The sequence below is a fragment of the Ambystoma mexicanum genome, chromosome 3q (genome assembly GCF_040938575.1).
Source record: "Ambystoma mexicanum isolate Mex_15411 chromosome 3q, UKY_AmexF1_1, whole genome shotgun sequence".
Classification (NCBI taxonomy): domain Eukaryota; kingdom Metazoa; phylum Chordata; class Amphibia; order Caudata; family Ambystomatidae; genus Ambystoma; species Ambystoma mexicanum.
The window spans coordinates 1274980721-1274996897 of NC_090926.1; the positions used below are offsets into that span (position 1 = coordinate 1274980721).

Here is a 16177-nt window from a genome sequence, read left to right on the forward strand (position 1 = left end):
TATCTAGAACTGCTATCCTTGGTGATTTCAACCTCAGCCTTAACAACCCAGCAGACCCCCATGCTCTGTCCCTTGCTAAGTACCTAAGTGCCTTAGGCTTTAATCACTGTATTTGCGAACCTACACACATTGAAGGTCGAACACTTCCTTGGCTGGGTGAATGTAACAGCAACCTCAAGGTATTAACTAATCTACCATGCCCTTGGTCAGATCATAACGTGATCTCTTTTGCCATTCCCATGCACAATCCCCTGATACATGCCCATCCAATCCACCAAGCCAATTTACGTAGCAGATCACACAACATTACCTATGCCACCATCCTCCCTCTACTGGAGCCCCTCACCACTCTTGCCCTACTGCCTCAAGACCCCACCGTTCTACTTAACCTCTATAAGCAAACACTACTCCAAGCCATCGACAAACTTGCTCCACTATGTGAGCATGAGCCTAAACCCTTAGCTCACCTGAACACATGGTTCACGGCCAACCTGAAAACCCCACGCTTCACGAAACGTGCGCCATAAACGTCTTGGAGAAAGGATCCATCAGACTCGAAAAAAAATCCTATTCACTTTCCTTTCCAAATCATACAAACTAGCCATTTGCCAAGCAAAATAAGAATGCTATAATGATAGAAACGACAATGCCAAATCATACTCTAGAGAGCCCTTTGCCATACAGCGCACTGGAGACCCCAACTGCTCCACCAACCATTTGTGACAAGTACTATACCTTGTGTACTAGTATCCAAAATCCAATCAAAAAAAGACAACCTCATGCTCTCAGACCTGCCACCTCCACTCACAAGCAACTCAAAACTGCACGGCCCAACTGTTTGACTTCGCTTGGCTATCCGACCTGGAAGTAAACCAAAACATCAATTGCCTGAAACCATCTAGATGCCAAAGCGACATATGCCCGGCCTCGATCATCAAAGATGGGGTCGCCGAATGTGCCCCTACATCTCAGCCATTGTTAACTCCTTCTTCAATACTAGCACAGTCCCTCTAATCTCAAAGAGGCGTGGGTCCTCCTGCTTAAAAAAAAAAAAACTCTTGACCCTAGCATCCCAACGAATTATCGCCCTATCACAACAGTCCCATTCATATTGAACATTTTGGATAGAGCAGCGTATATGCAAATTTAAGAACAATTAGAATCTAACAATCTCCTCGGCCTATGCCAGTCAGGCTTCCGGCCTGGCCATGGAACTGAATCAGCACTCCTTGACCTAGAGATTCAAATGGACGAATGCATTGACAACAGCAAACTTGCCCTCCTCCTCCTTCTTGACCTCTCGGCCGCATTCAACCTGGTGCACCATGAAACATTATGCCTTCACCTGGCAATTGCAGCTTACTTTTCACCTAAGACGTTAACCTAGATCAAATCATTCTTGTCCAATAGGACCATGAGAGTTTTCTCGTCTTCAGCATCAGCAGACCCACTGCCAGTTACCTGCGGTGTACCCCAAGGCTTATGCGTCCCCCCCACGCTTTACAATATTTTTACCAAGCCCCTATTCGACAGCCTTGACGCTATGGATATCTTCTACACTAACTATGCAGATTATACCCAAATTCTCATTCCCATCACATGCAACTATGACACTGAGTCTAGGGCTCTTAACTCCGTCTACCAAAGCATTCAGGTGTGGATGGCCATGCTGCCCTCTGCCTCAGCGATGACAAGACAGAGCGCCTACTCGGTTCCCACAACCGACTAAAGCAACTGGACAAATCTTACGCCTTCTTCACGATAGATTGAAATTCCATTCCATCTCCAAAGCAGTAAAGACCTTGGGAGTATATCTAGATGCCTCCCTTACCCTAAATAAGCAGGCAGGTGCAATCGCCTCTTCTTCAGCCTACACTAGGAAATTATTAATGCCAGTAGACGCTTCCTCTCCACTGACAGCTACCTGACCTTAGCCAGTGCACTTATCCTATCAAGACTTGATGACTGCAATGCCCTCTTTGCTGGAACCTCCTCCAGTAACCTAAAGAAACTTCAAGTTATCCAGAATAATACTCTTTGAGCAGCACTGAATATCCAGAAAAAAGACCACATTTCCACTGCCATAAGGATTGCCCACTGGCTCCCCATTAGAGAGAGAATCCACTTCAAAAGTCTCACCATCACACACACGTTTAGCCAATAAGGCACTTAGATACCTAACCAAGAAATTCAAGAAAACACAAGCAAACAGACCAACCAGAACTTCCTTGGCAAACATGCTATTGACACCCAAAATTAAAGTACAAAAATAGGGAGGACGTAGCTTTCCTCTAGTAGCAGCTAAACATTGGAGTGCCATACCTGCCCAGTAGTCAATACCTCCTACTGGTCTTTCAGGAAAAAACTCAAAACCTGGTTGTTCACCCTATGCAAACAACATTAATATAGCCCCCTACCTCCCAAGAAAGGTGCCAGGTTACAGTAACCTATCTTTACTCCCCCCAAAGTAACTGTTGTTAATTCCTCCACTGTAACTGTACTTTTACATGCTTTGTACTCCGCCTTGACTTTTGTTTGCACTATTCCCATTGTAACTTATGTCTGTCTGCAACAGCGCCCTGATGTCTACGAGTTTGGTGTCCTATTCAAATACATACATACATAAATAAATAAATAAATAAATAAATAAATAAGTGGTCCCTAAATTGGAGAGACACTGCCTTATCATGATGTATAAGAGAAATTAGCAATTGGAAATCAGCCTCAAGGTGCAGCAAGCAGTTGGGTTTAATATTCTCTTCTTTAGAAGTGGTGCGACCCAGGTTTTATGAAGCGATTGAGGAATGGAACCCTTAGAAAAGAGGCATTTACGATGCTTGTTATAAGGAGTGCTAGTATGTCTATGTGTGATTTGATGACCATTGTAGGATTTAAGGAATTTACAATTGAAATGATCTCCTTAGGTTATACTTGATGAAACTTGAAACTAGGCAAGCTGGAGTCAATTGGCGGCACTTGAGCGAATACAGTGAAAGGTTGCTCTTTTTCAATTTCTCTGGGAGCATCTCTAATTTTGTTTGTGAAATACTGCTGTAATTCAGGGTGCAAAATGTGCACTTGCCGCTAGCCACTGGCTAGTGGCAAGTAAGAAATTGGTGTGCTGTCTATGTGTAGAATTGAGGTGGTGACTAACATTTAATGGCTGGCTAATAGCTTGCAACTTGACATTTCTACCGATGTGTAATTTATTACAGCATGCTTTAGATGGTCTAGAAACGATCTTAAAGAGTGTCTGACCAATTTGCTGCATTCGCTATTTGCAAGTTTAAACAGGATTTATTAGCAGCTAATACCTCTTTTATATAGCACTCACGTGTCTAAGCCAGCATCGGATGTTTGTGCAATTTTTTTCTTTTGGCCAGACTTTGGACATGAGAGTTGCTAGGTACTTACAGAACCAGTTATTGCTTATTCTTTTGTGGTATTCTTGTTCCTGGTCGTTTTGGGTGCAACCAATTCATTACTGTTGATAATAGAAGTAATGTATGCACAGACCAGAATATCTAGTCCAGTGTTAGATTTGGTTTGAAACATAATGCTGAGCCTGCTTTAGATGATGTCATGTCTCTGTGTTGGCAATAGGTTATGCACATGGATATTTCTGCAAGTTTAACATACATGTCCAAGGAAAGATTCTGGATTCCCTGCTTGAAATCAGTCTTTATCAATCCTCCATTGATGAGGTGCTGATGAAGAAGAAAAACACTTCACAAAAAATCACTGGCGGTCAGCAAAAAGCCTACTCCCAAACCTTACCCCTCCTTGCAAAAAACCCTGGAGTTTCGATCTAGGCCCTTTGGTGGTTTCAAGGGGTTTCAGGAAAGAAGGGCCAGGCAGTCTGATAGCTATACTCCTACAGCCAAAAGAAACAACAGTAAACCACCCCCAGGTTTTCTTTTCAATACTCCCTTTTCCTATCCAAAGCCCCGGCTTGCCCCTGCAACTCAGGTTTATTGTGAGGGTTGGAGGGACATTTCCTCTGACTGGTGGGTCCTTCAAGTGACAGAATGGGGCAACTGGTTGCCACTACCCCGCTGCCAACCCTGGGTCCTCCCTTCATTAAAATGGGAAACTACTTTCTCTTCCAGGAAGTGCATTAACCTATAGCCATTGAATCAGTGGAGAGTTGTTCTCTTTTTGAAAGGGGCTCTTAGTACGTTACCAAGGTTTTCACTGTGCCAAAATTAAACCAGACAGCCTGTGCATCCTCTTAGACCTTTGCCCTTTCCACCTCTCCTGACTCTTGGAAAAGTTCAAGATGACGAAACCAACACAGATCTCTCCTCGCTTTTTCTAGATAGGCTGCTATTGTGTAGTGGATTTGAATGCAGCTAATTTGAAAATCCAGATCTGGGACACATACCAATGATGTTTTTCTCTGGGCATCTCCCTTGCGTTGGCAGAATGTACACATCTACCCCAGTCTAGGTTATTGGCTTATTCGAACAGCTATTCTCCAAGACGCTTCCCAGTCAGTCTCTTATGTGCCTTCTGCATCTACTCATTCATGTTGGTCAACAAAGTCACTATAGATTTCTATCAGATTTCATTAGGGCACAGCGACTGTCTGGCTCTATCCTACTATAAAGAGGATCAAGTCACGGGTCAGAGTCAAGTGGCCCGAACTTTGATTTAGCTGTCCCTCCTGGATATACATTATTTTTTCGCACAGAATAGAGAGGAGGGTAGAGGGGGAGGAGTAGCGATAATTGCGCGTACTCATCATAAGTTATTCCAGACCCCTGTTGCTTGCAGGGGCTGTGAGATTATATCTATTAAAACTATCCCCCCACCCAATAATTTGCTACATATAGTATTGCTATATAGGCCACCTCAAGAGATTGACACCTTTTATGATGACCTAGCAGATATTTTGGCAACTATTCATAAACCCAATACTTCTACCATCATATTAGGGGATTTCAGCAGATGGTTGGGGAAGCCACTTGACCCAGAAGACCCAGAAGCCTCTAGACTAGTACAGCTACTCACACTTAATCAGTTTACTGTGGGGAATGGGAGCAACCCCACGCATAGACAAGGGAACGTGCTGGACTGGGTAGCCAGTACAAACCTCGCTTTAGGGCTTGTGGATTCCCAGCCATGTGTTTTATAAAACAAAGGAAAGGAATCAGTATCAACAAATACAACAATCATATGTAAAGCTATGTCTTGACACTCATAGCCCACACGCGGGACACGGACCATCCTGATCACTTGGTAGCAGAATTTGACAACTATTCTAACACACTCCTTAATAGAGTTGTGCCGGTTACATTAAAATGAGTCAGGGAGAAGTGTAATAACCAGAAATGGTATACTCCTGCATTGTTGGATCGAAAAAGAGAAACGAGAAGGGCAGAAAAAACTTGGTTGAAAGATCAATCAGAGGGGAACAGGGACAAGCGGAAATCTCTGGAGAAGTTATACAAAAAGGAGATTATTCTAGCTAAAGGCATGTATTTGGATAACCAAATTGCCCAAGATAAAAACAATATGAGTAAACTCCTCCAGACTCTTAGAGAGCTGGAGAAACCTAAGGTTATGTCTCAACAGAAAGACCACTCAGATTGCTTTGAAAATATCATCGGCTTTATCGCAAATCTCTATTAATTTAGACAATGGGCCTCATTACACGGACGGCGGTAAGGGTTAACGGTCACCGTTAATGGCAACGGTGACCGTTAACCCTTACCGCCGTACTACGAGGTCCCTTTGCGGGTTGGAGGATTTAACGCCTGCTTCTTGCATGCGTTAATATCCAACCCGCTAAGGGACCTCGGAGCTAATTACGGCACCGCAAAATTGCGGTGCCGTAATTAGCGCCTTCCCCATTTCCATAGAGCCCTATGGGGCAGAAATGGGAATGGGGAAGGGCAATGGCGGAAAGGGGATTTACCGCCCCTCCAACCTTGGAATGGGGCGGTAAATCCCCTTTCCGCCAAGGCGGTGCCGGTATTTTACCGGCATGAGCCATGGCGCTAATAGCGCCATGGCTCACCGCCTACCGTGTAATGAGGCCCAATGTGTCCCCTACACATAAACAGGACCTTGGTGTAGAGTCGGCAAAAAATATGCCTTCCATTTTTTCCTTCAGGGACATATCAGAGGAAGTGCTCTTACATATGATGGAAAAGATGAAACCATCAACATGTAAAGGGGAATTCCTCCCGTCTAAGATTATTTGAAACAATGAACAGCTATTTCTACCTTTTTTAGTTCACCTAATTACGGCTAGCTTCAGGGAATCCTATGTGCCTGAGACACTAAAAAAGGTCTCTGTGACCCCATTGTTGAAAAAGCCAGGCCAGGACCAGTATGTGCCGTCCCAATCAGGGAACATAACCAGTCCTATCATACAGGTAGCCCAGTCCAAAGGGGGAGCAGACACCATCTAAAAAGAGCCAGCAGAAACAACAGTTGTTACTTTCATGTAGAACTGCCAGCCAGAAGTTGGATTGCAAGAAAGAGCCGGGATGGCCCCAAGTCAGGAGACTTGTCAGCAAACCAGCAGGCCAGAGGTGAGCTAATCAGAAGAGGGCACCAGATGCTGGGAAGCTTTGACCAGAGAGGGTTCCTTGTAGAGTGTGACGGTAAAGAATTGCAGAGAGGAAGCCCAGGCGCGAGGTAAGATTGGAGAGGTGTTGGAGACTCTAGTAGGATCGTTTTATTGTCAGATTATGGACAGGGGCAAGGCGGGGCTGCTGATGTTGTTGGACTTATCAGCAGCCTTCGTCCTTGTCGACCATGGGAAACTGTTGGCTGGTTTGGCCCTAGAGGGCTCCTATTCCACTCAGGCTATGACTTGGTTAAAGTCTTTCCTGACTGGCCGTGAATCTCGTATAGTGTGGGGTCATGCTTATTCCCCATACGAACTACTGGAATATGGAGTCCCACAGGGTGCATGCTTATCCCCCTCCTTGTGAACTCTTAGACAGGCTGGGTGTGCATTTTACAAACAATGCGGATGACACCCAGCTCGTCTTTGAGTTGAGTGACACGTATACCGAGTATGCGGAACACATAAATAAAGTTTACTCAGCAATCCAATACTGGATGGCCAAAAATGGGATGTGCTTGAACTCCACTAAAACGGAGCTCATGCCCTTTGGATCCCCCCGGGGCAGATCTAAATTGGATGGCCAGTATGAGAGCTTCTCTATTGATAAACATGCTATCAAAACGGTAAATTGAGTCAAAACATTGGGTGTCATTTGCGACTCCTCTTTGAACTCTAATTTGCACATTGACCAGGTCTGTAACAAAGCACAATATCTTCTCAGGTTACTTAAGAGAGTGAAACCATATGTAACAGAGGCTAATTGCAAGACACTCGTGCATGCGTTAATCATGGCGAGGATCGATTATTGTATTGTTCTGATGATTGGAGATAGTAAATACTGCATGAGGCGCCTGCAATGTGCTCCAGAACGATGCTGTATGCATAGTCAAGGGGATTCCTAGACATCATCCCATTACTATACACAGGAAGAGTCTACACTGGCTTCCAGTGGAAGCACAAGTCTATTTTAAAGCTTTGACCATTGTTCATAGATGCCTGTATGGCAAGGCCCCGGACTATTTGAGAGATTGTGTTGCAATTCAGCATTATCTTAGATCCACTAGAGCAAGTGAGTCAGTGTGCTTATCTGTCCCAATAGGGAGAAGAACTAGGGGCATGAGCAGATCATATACTGTCCGTGCCGCTACTCTGTGTTATCAGTTGTCTTCCGAGACAGACCTCTTGAGATTCAGGAAGAGGCTAAAGAATATTCTTTTTGAGTAGCCCAGCGACAGCCTTATGCCTACTTGCTGCTGGCTTTTCCCACTCTTGGTGGGTTCTCTGCGCTTTGATGCCTGTGGGCTTCGGCGTCTTTACAAATCAAAATCAAAATCCAATCTTGAACATTCAGACAATGTGCAGTTCTTCCTCTCTCACAATTCTGCCTTTGCATGGTGCTTCCAGATGCTTCTGGGTCTCGTAACCTCTTGTGTGCTGTGGATGCAACATGCACACCTCAAAATCCGATGAGTACAGCCTCTTCTGGTGAGCTGCTAAATCTAGCTTCTGATCCACAGTCTATGATGATCCCTATTCTGTAAGATCTGAGGGTTGATCTTCTGTGGTGCAGTGAGTTCTCCAACCTGTTTTTGGAGGTCTCCTTTTCTGTGGATCATCCATCTGTGATGACTTCCATGGACTTCAAGGGTGAGCTTTATATGCATATGCTGGAACTGTTGGCTATCTCCACTGCCCCTTGCTCCTTTCTGGCAATCATCACGGGGCACTTGGTGCACGTTTTAACAGCACCGCCTTCAGGTCTTTCAGCAGATCTTCCTGGCAGGTGGGTTCCCGTCAGTGGACATGCTGGCCCTAACCCGAAAAAAAGTGTCCTGTTCTCCCATTCGGCTGATTAAGGGGCTGGCATCAGTGGTGATGCTAAAGAACTGTTATTTGAAGGACTTTCCTTTGCTCACTCTCTACTCTGCCCTTGAGCCACAGGTTGCTTCTGAAATTTCAGGCATCTATGTCTTGCAAAATGATATTGGTGGCCACTTTGTGGCCAGCCCGGTTCTGGTTTTCAGACTTGATCATTCTGGCATCAGCACCTCGGATTCATCTGTTCCAGATTCTGGATATTCTGTCTCAGAATAAGTGCAGAACCCTCCATCCCTCTTCTTTCCCTGTGAGCCTTAGCACATCTGGGGTTCTCGTCAGGTAACATTGGCATCATTATGGGTGCCAGGAAGTGCTCTGCCAGTACCCAATGTCAGAGCAAGCGGTGGTGTCTTCAACATGTGGTTAACCCACTTGACTGCAATCAGGACCATTATCTTTTTACGAGTTGGGCGGTATTAGGGTGTAAATCTGCCAGAATAGCGCTCAACTGAATTACCATTACCGCCACTTGGTCCGTCGGTGACGGTGCAAATCCCCATTTTTCATGAGTCCATAGGAATCCATGGGGCTTATTTGGCGGCATTACAGTGGCTTCAATTCCATCGCAGTAATTCCGCTGATTTTTCGGCTGTGAGTTGGATGATTTACCTTCAGCACGATGTAGTATGGCAGAGGGAGAATATTGGCGGTAATTCCTTTACCGCCAATTCTTTCCCACTCAGCCATACTTGTAATGAGACCCCATATATTTTCCTTCATCTATCATTTAGCCGACTCAGGGAAATGGTTGTTGAGTCATGTAGAACTTTCTTTTTAAGCTTGGGTGCCAATAAGAACACATAGGAATTTTGTTTCTCCCTTTCGAAATGCAGTGGTCAGGAGACATTTTAAGTGCTTCTCATGTCTCATTCCCCCGATCAGGCCAGGGATCCTTCTTTGGACCTTAATGTGGTTCTTTGGGTCTAGGCCCATAACAGGTCCAGCCAATGGCCATAGCAGCATTAGTCTTGTCTCATGTAAAACACAGTAGTCACCGCTGCCTGTAGGAGCTAGTGGCTTTGTCAGGCCTTGTCGGGTTCAGATCCTTACACTGCCATTAACAAACTAGTTTTTCATGACCATCTTTCCTTTATCCCCTATAGATTTTCCTCTAAACAACAAGATTTTGTTTCCTAAATTCTTCTCAAACCCTTCTTCGGAAATAGCCAGGATGCACCAGTGTCCTGATGTACGCTCACAAATTTCACTTGGTCAGGACCATAGGTTCTCCTGCATTGGATAGGCGCTTCATCCTTTATGCAGGTCCTTTGTGGGACAAGTAGACAACAAAAGTGGTTATTGCAAATTTTCTCTCCTCCCACTGGCCTAATGCCTCCTCAGTGGGGGGCAAAGCAGAGCGTCCACTAGGAATTATTGCCAGGGTTGCTACTTGGCCTTCACTTTCTGTTCTTCACAAGTATTGTTGAAACTATGTCAGATTGGCTAAGGAGCGCTTAAATTAAATCAGGCGACATCCAACCACTCTGTAGAGTATAACGGAAATGATGACAGGTCTTAAGTAGAATTTACTCACTGTAATGACTACCATTTTTGTTGCCCATAGTCCCCTTTCCTCCATAATCCCTCCCACCTTCTCTGCTAAAACGTAGATATATAGCAAAGGTGGATGAAACACGACTGGAAAGGGAAGGCCGAGGGTGGCTTATGGAGGAACATGGCTGCAAACGGCTTCACAGGGTTAATCACACAAGGGGAAATCTTTGTTTGCTGCACAGAAATATCTTGGTCCCATCCCTGTGTACAGAACTCCCAAGAGTATGTAGGCAAGTGGAACTATCAACTAGAAGTACAATTGTCACTAAGGAGTATTATATGTTTCATTTGCATATGGAAGTGGTAATTGATATGATCTCTCAGCCAATCAGAATGTTCGGAATGCAGTCAGTAGCAACTGGCGGTGACTGCATTCCAGACAATCTGACTTCAGAAGCAGCCTGGGAATCAATAGAAAGAATGTCTCTGCATTCAAGGGACAGCAGTGCAATTTCCCGGCAAGATTTCTTTCATCAAGAATCTCCAACCTAATGTAACACAACAAAGTAAAAGTTAAAACATGGACCCATTTTTTCACTTTTGTAAAGAAAACACATTCACATTGCGTGTAAAGCAAGGTCCTATTAAAACAGTTGCAGTACAACCAGGTTTACGAATAAAATGCTTACCTTAAAAATACAGCCTAGTTCTTTAAAATTTTACAAAACGAAACCATATTAATTTTCCTAACATGTTTTGTGTACTTTACCGATTATCAATGTAATGTTTTACTCTACCACCACATCTCCTAACACCTCTGTTTCTGTTAGCACATAATGCTAATATCATTATAAACCTTGGTATGGAAGCGGTCCATTATCCCGCATTAATGACCCCATCACAGGTCTGTAAGACTATATTAATAAAACACCAGTATTGCTGCCAAGCATAGTAACATGCTTAGAAGAAGGTTTCTTGGTGTGGGACTAGATGTGTCCACACCATCCACTTAGAGATGTTGGCTCGACATGAAGGGCAGAATATTTCAGAGGAGTCTGTGAACCTCTTTGTTTCTTGTAATTTTCATGTACAACCGGCATCCCACATATGATGGACTCACAAAGTCCATTGCGATACTGACTTGTGGGATGTTTTTGCTGATGCCAGTCCCACTCAACAAGCATTCGTCTCTGGAGACGTTCCTTACCTTGGTTTGTGATAGTTTATTTCGCCTGTTTAACACATAAACAGCTTTGTCCACTGCCACTATGCCGACCTGGGCTCCAGGATCACCTGTTAACTTCATCTTTACTGATTTTCCTGGCTGATAGGCTTGTTGTACATTTGCCACTGTTGCAATGTTTAGCTATGTAGAACCAAAACAGAAAAACTGATCAGCATCTGACAAGTTGTCAAGTATTGATGAAAGAACGCGCGTCATCCCAAAAGAAGAACTCACCGTTCCCATACACGTGTCCTCCATGTCTACCCACACCGCATCTGCCACAATCTCCTTTTGAGCACCATTTTGAACACAGTAATAGACCACCAGACGGAAAGAAGGAATGAGCTCTGCAGTTATTTGCAGAGACATTGAGATCACTGATTGGCCGCTTAGCCTCTGCTGTCTCCCAATTTTCACAATCTGTCCTTTGTTTAATATCTGTTTTTGGGAAACAAAACACACAATTTTACATTCTAATTGTTTTGCTTAACATATTCTGTGTTGGTGCAAATATTGAAAGCAAAAAGTGTTTGTTTTTTGACAATGAGATAGAGAATGAGGCTTTGAAACATTAAGAGTGCTTATATGACCTTCCCAATAATCAGATGCATTAGAGGTGTGTGGTGCTGTTTCCAGTTCATGTGCATGAACATTGCACATTCAGGAACATTTGGTCCGTAATCTGAGGGCCCTTCAGGTGGACTGTGGACTCGACACCTTGTCACTTGAGAACTCAGAATGAAGACATGGACACAAAGATATATTTCAAGTCTTTTATTTGTGCAAGGAAACATACAATGGCATGATGATTTGTCCAAAAGGGTCTCTACGGATGGCAGGGTGATAAGGATGCACAAATGTAAAGTCTCCATGTCTAAAGTGAGGGTCAGTGGAAGTGGGACCTCAGAAAGGGTTTAAAAAAGGCAGAGATTGCCCCTATTGTGCCAAAGGTAATCCTGGGTACAAATGTTAAAATATCAAGATTCATGATTCAAAGCAAATCAAAATCTGTGGCAACAAAAAGTCAAAAGTTCACAAGTGTTCCCAGAGTTCCAACAAAAGTGTCTTACATCAAAACTCTCGAGGAGGTGTCTTATCTCCTCCTGCTGTACTAGTAAGGAGCGAGGCTTTCCTCTCAGGCTATCTTCTTGTCTGCAAATATTCTTCGTCCTTGGCTCCATGGCACTAGCAGAGAGGTGTTTGGGATTTCTGCAAGACCGTTGCCTGCTATGGCTCGTGCTCTGTCTTCTCTCATGATTTTGCTCACCGGAAGGTCTGATTGGCACTGGCGGGGTTTGATCACATAGCAAGGCCCTGCTTCCAATCATCCTCCTCTTTCCAGGCTGTGCTTCTTTCCTTCTCTTAATGTCTCCTTCCTGTCTCCTGGGGTAGCATTGTTGTCTCGCTCTTCGTTAGAACAACGGGGTCCATGTTCTGGTCTCTCTCTGTTCCTTGAGGTTCTTCCCCTTTCCTGTTGTTCCTTTTTACACTTGTCAGAATTCTCCTTTTTGTCCCATAGGTGTTTAAGGTGTCCTTTCTGTTCTGTCTTCACACTCTCTTCCCAGATGGTACCTCTTGACTTGCCCTCCAAGCTGGTACCATTTCCCCTCTGCTCACAAGTAACCTCTCTCCCTTTCTCTGGCTCCTCCACAGCTCTTTGTTCTAAGTTATCAACGACTTGCCAAATGGTAACCCCTGTCTCCCTCACCAAGCGGGTAACCTTCTCCTGACTCATTATTTCTCTTACTTTCTAGGTGGTATGCCTTGCTTCCCTCAACTAAGTCATGCATGTCCCTTCTAGGAACTCTTTCTCTACACAAACCGATCCTTCTAGACTCTCCCACACATTTCCAATCTTACCTCGCACCTGGGCTTCCTGTCTGCAGTTCTTCACTTCACACTCTACAGGGAACCCTCTCTGGTGAAAGCTTCCCAGCATCTGGTGCCCCCTTCTGACTAGCTCACCTCTGGCCTGCTGGTTTGCTGACAAGTCTCCTGACTTGGGGCCATCCCGGCTCTTTCTTGGAATCCAACTTCTGGCTGGCAGTTCTACATGAAAGTAACAACTGTTGTTTCTGCTAGCTCCTTTTAAATGGTGTCTGCTCCTCCTTTGGACTGGGCTACCTGTATGATAGGACTGGTTATGTTCCCTGATTGGGACATGTCATCTTGGTTAGGTGGGTGTTCAGTAGGTTTGTCTAAAGGCATATGTAGACCAGTCACCATTTCGGACGTTATACTTGCTTCTGCAGCATTTGTGGTTTCATACTCCTCTCTTGTTTCTGCCCGTTTTTCTCTGTTTTCACTGGTACGTGCAACATGTATATTTTCCATTTGCAAATCCTCTTTGGTAAGTTTGGGGATGTGAATGTTACTCTTGTTTCAATTGCCATTTGTTTGGGAGATTAAAATAGCAGTATGTTCTTGGTGCTGAGTTAAAGTACAGCACTGGATATATGTTATCATTGCCTCTGTTTATTTATTTTCTCTCGGCAGAGGGGAAATGTGATAGCTTGGGCTACAACGTGCCTGTTACACAGTTGGAAAGATACACCATATAAATCGTTGAGAAAACTAAAAGTGGCACAACTTTTATTTCCTAACACCTCAGCAAACAACAGCGGAAAAGTGTCGGAAGTGGCCTCCGTCTGTTGATTCCCGATCGATTCCTGAGGTGCGGTTTGAAACTGGTTGCAAAGACGTCTGGCGTTCGAAGGTCCTTTCCTCAGAACGAGAAAGCAGAGAGCGGAGCAGTAGCTGAGCTCCGACTTGGATTGTGCTTGTACTTGTGCTTGCGCTGCGGACTGGGGGAGCAGACCGGAGGGTGGGGGGGCAGAGGAGGTGTTCTGTGCCCTGCTTTTGCTGCAGAGTCTCAGCCCAGGCTCACATCCTGGGCGACTTTTTGGGTGAATGGTGGTGAGCAGCGCGGCCTCTTTCTGTCCCAGAGACTTGGTACGGCTCAGTTTGTTTTACCGGGTCGTGCCAAGCCGACGATCAAAACCCTAACCCCAATCCCCACCCCAATTCCACCACGATTCCTAATAATCTTTGTGATGTGTGGGGGCGGGGGACATAGAGCAGCCTCGCACTAAAGCAGTAAGGCATTCCTGGGAGAGGGGTAAAAGCATACTTGGTTAGGTGGGGACTGCGGGCACTTCACCTTTGACCCACTTGACACAGTCGACCAACTTGGCAGTTGATGCAGAGCTGTCTGCAGTAGGAGTAGTCTTAGCAGCGATGGTGGCGTGGGCTGCCACTTTCCATTCTGACCTAGTGCTACAGTCAGAGGCCGACTCACAGAGCAGGCTGAGGAGCGGTCGTCTAAGGCAAGATCTTACAACACAAACGACTTGAAGTCAGGACCGGGATCGGCATCAGCCCCCCCTACTTTGTCTTCCCTCCCCGATGCCATGTCCCTAGTGCCCCCGGGCGCAGAAACACCTCTGGCTGTCTCACCGGCTGCCTCACCGGCAGGGGTGTACCTCACTTCACTCCCGCAGGTCTCAGGGGCAGGGACTGGGAGTGGGGGGAGGGTGGGAGGAGAAGAGGACAAAGGCCTGCCAGGGGGAGACTCCCCAACACGGGATGGTGGGGACATGGGCTCCCCTGTGGGGTAAAGTCGCTGGGGGCTCAGCGCACAGTGTGAAGCTGGAAGGGCAGGCATCACTGCCCCCAACGAAGGTCCCGCCCACAGCCCCGAACAAAGGAACGAGCTCGCAGCAGACACGAGAAGACGAGAGAAAGAGCCCTACAGAGCGGTTTATAGGAGGAAACAACTCTCCCACTCCACACTCAGACCCTCTAAAGAACTGCCAAGAGGTTGGAGGGGAAAGAATAACTGAACCCTTACCTTCTGAGTAGCTGGGCAATGTCCATGAAATCCATCCGATGTTAACCATGTCGGAACTAAACATTCTCCCGGATAACTCGACCTAGTCGGACTCTTCATGCAGAGAAATGAGTACCTCATACACCACAGAAGACAAGACTATAGCCCACCAAATCTAAATGTAGCAGAAAATGAAACCCTAAAACAAAAAAGTAAAGTAACAATGGGGAAACAGGTGATAAGGAAACAAAGTGGCCTGAAAGGGGGAAGACAAATAAAAAGAAAAAGAAAGGACAACTCTAAACCACCAAAACCCCTACGGCAGCAAGCCAAATTAAGCAAGGAAACGGAATCGAACAGGCTAAACACAAACATCATTCAGGGACCGAATAAAGAAAATGTCCCGCTAATAGATAACATTGTCGGAGGGAACAAGGGGAAGAAACCCATTGGATTTATATTTGGCCCACTAGACAACTTCTTCCTCAAACAACTGAAAACCACATCAGCGCCAACAGAAATGTCGGACGCGGAAATCCTAGAAGGAGCAGAGATACCTTTCTGGAAACCACCATTGATGTCACAGAATGAGGAGGGCACAAAACCAAAAGACAATGAACAATACAAGAAAAGACAGATACAAAATACAACCACTCCAATTAGATGGCACTTTGGAAAACAAATGGAGCTGTCAACTCCAAACAATGGTGAAGAAACAAATAAAATGGAGCTACAAAAAAAAGCCATTTCCTCCAAAGAAATACAAGAGAAAGCCAGCACACCCATGATATGATATGATATGATATGGTATTTGTAACGCGCCTATACACAAGTGTTTCAAGGCGCGACGAGGCAGGGAGGGAGGGAAACAAGGGGAAAACAGACAAACGATCCTACTAGGCCAGGTGTCATTCAGATCGCGCAAGTGCAGAGGTAAGGGGAAAAAGGAGGAAGTGCAGGGGGGAGGAGGTGGGGGGGAAGTGCAGTACAAGGTAAATAGCGTAAAAAAATAATAAATAATAAATAAAAAGGGCCAGCTGGTGGCAAGTGCGAGGTAAGTGCAGAGCAAGTGCTGGGAAAGGGGCTGTAGGGATACAGTGACAGTCCCACAGTGCAGGGGGAGCCAGGGAGGCAGTGCAAGTGGAGAGTGGCTGGGCCCTGGACCGAG

The 16177-nt window shown here is 45.4% G+C and overlaps 1 protein-coding gene across 2 annotated transcripts in view; it reads right to left on the minus strand.

Moving 5' to 3' along the window:
- The window catches only part of LOC138447868 (complement C3-like), a 1306650-nt gene that overhangs the window by 960067 nt on the left and 330406 nt on the right, over positions 1-16177 (minus strand). For both annotated transcript variants that reach the window (XM_069604330.1, XM_069604329.1), the window contains exons 13-14: positions 11415-11618; positions 11163-11321 (exon numbers count right to left, since the gene is read on the minus strand). In XM_069604330.1, the coding sequence (XP_069460431.1) occupies positions 11163-11321; positions 11415-11618 (363 nt within the window). The remainder of the gene's footprint in view (positions 1-11162; positions 11322-11414; positions 11619-16177) is intronic.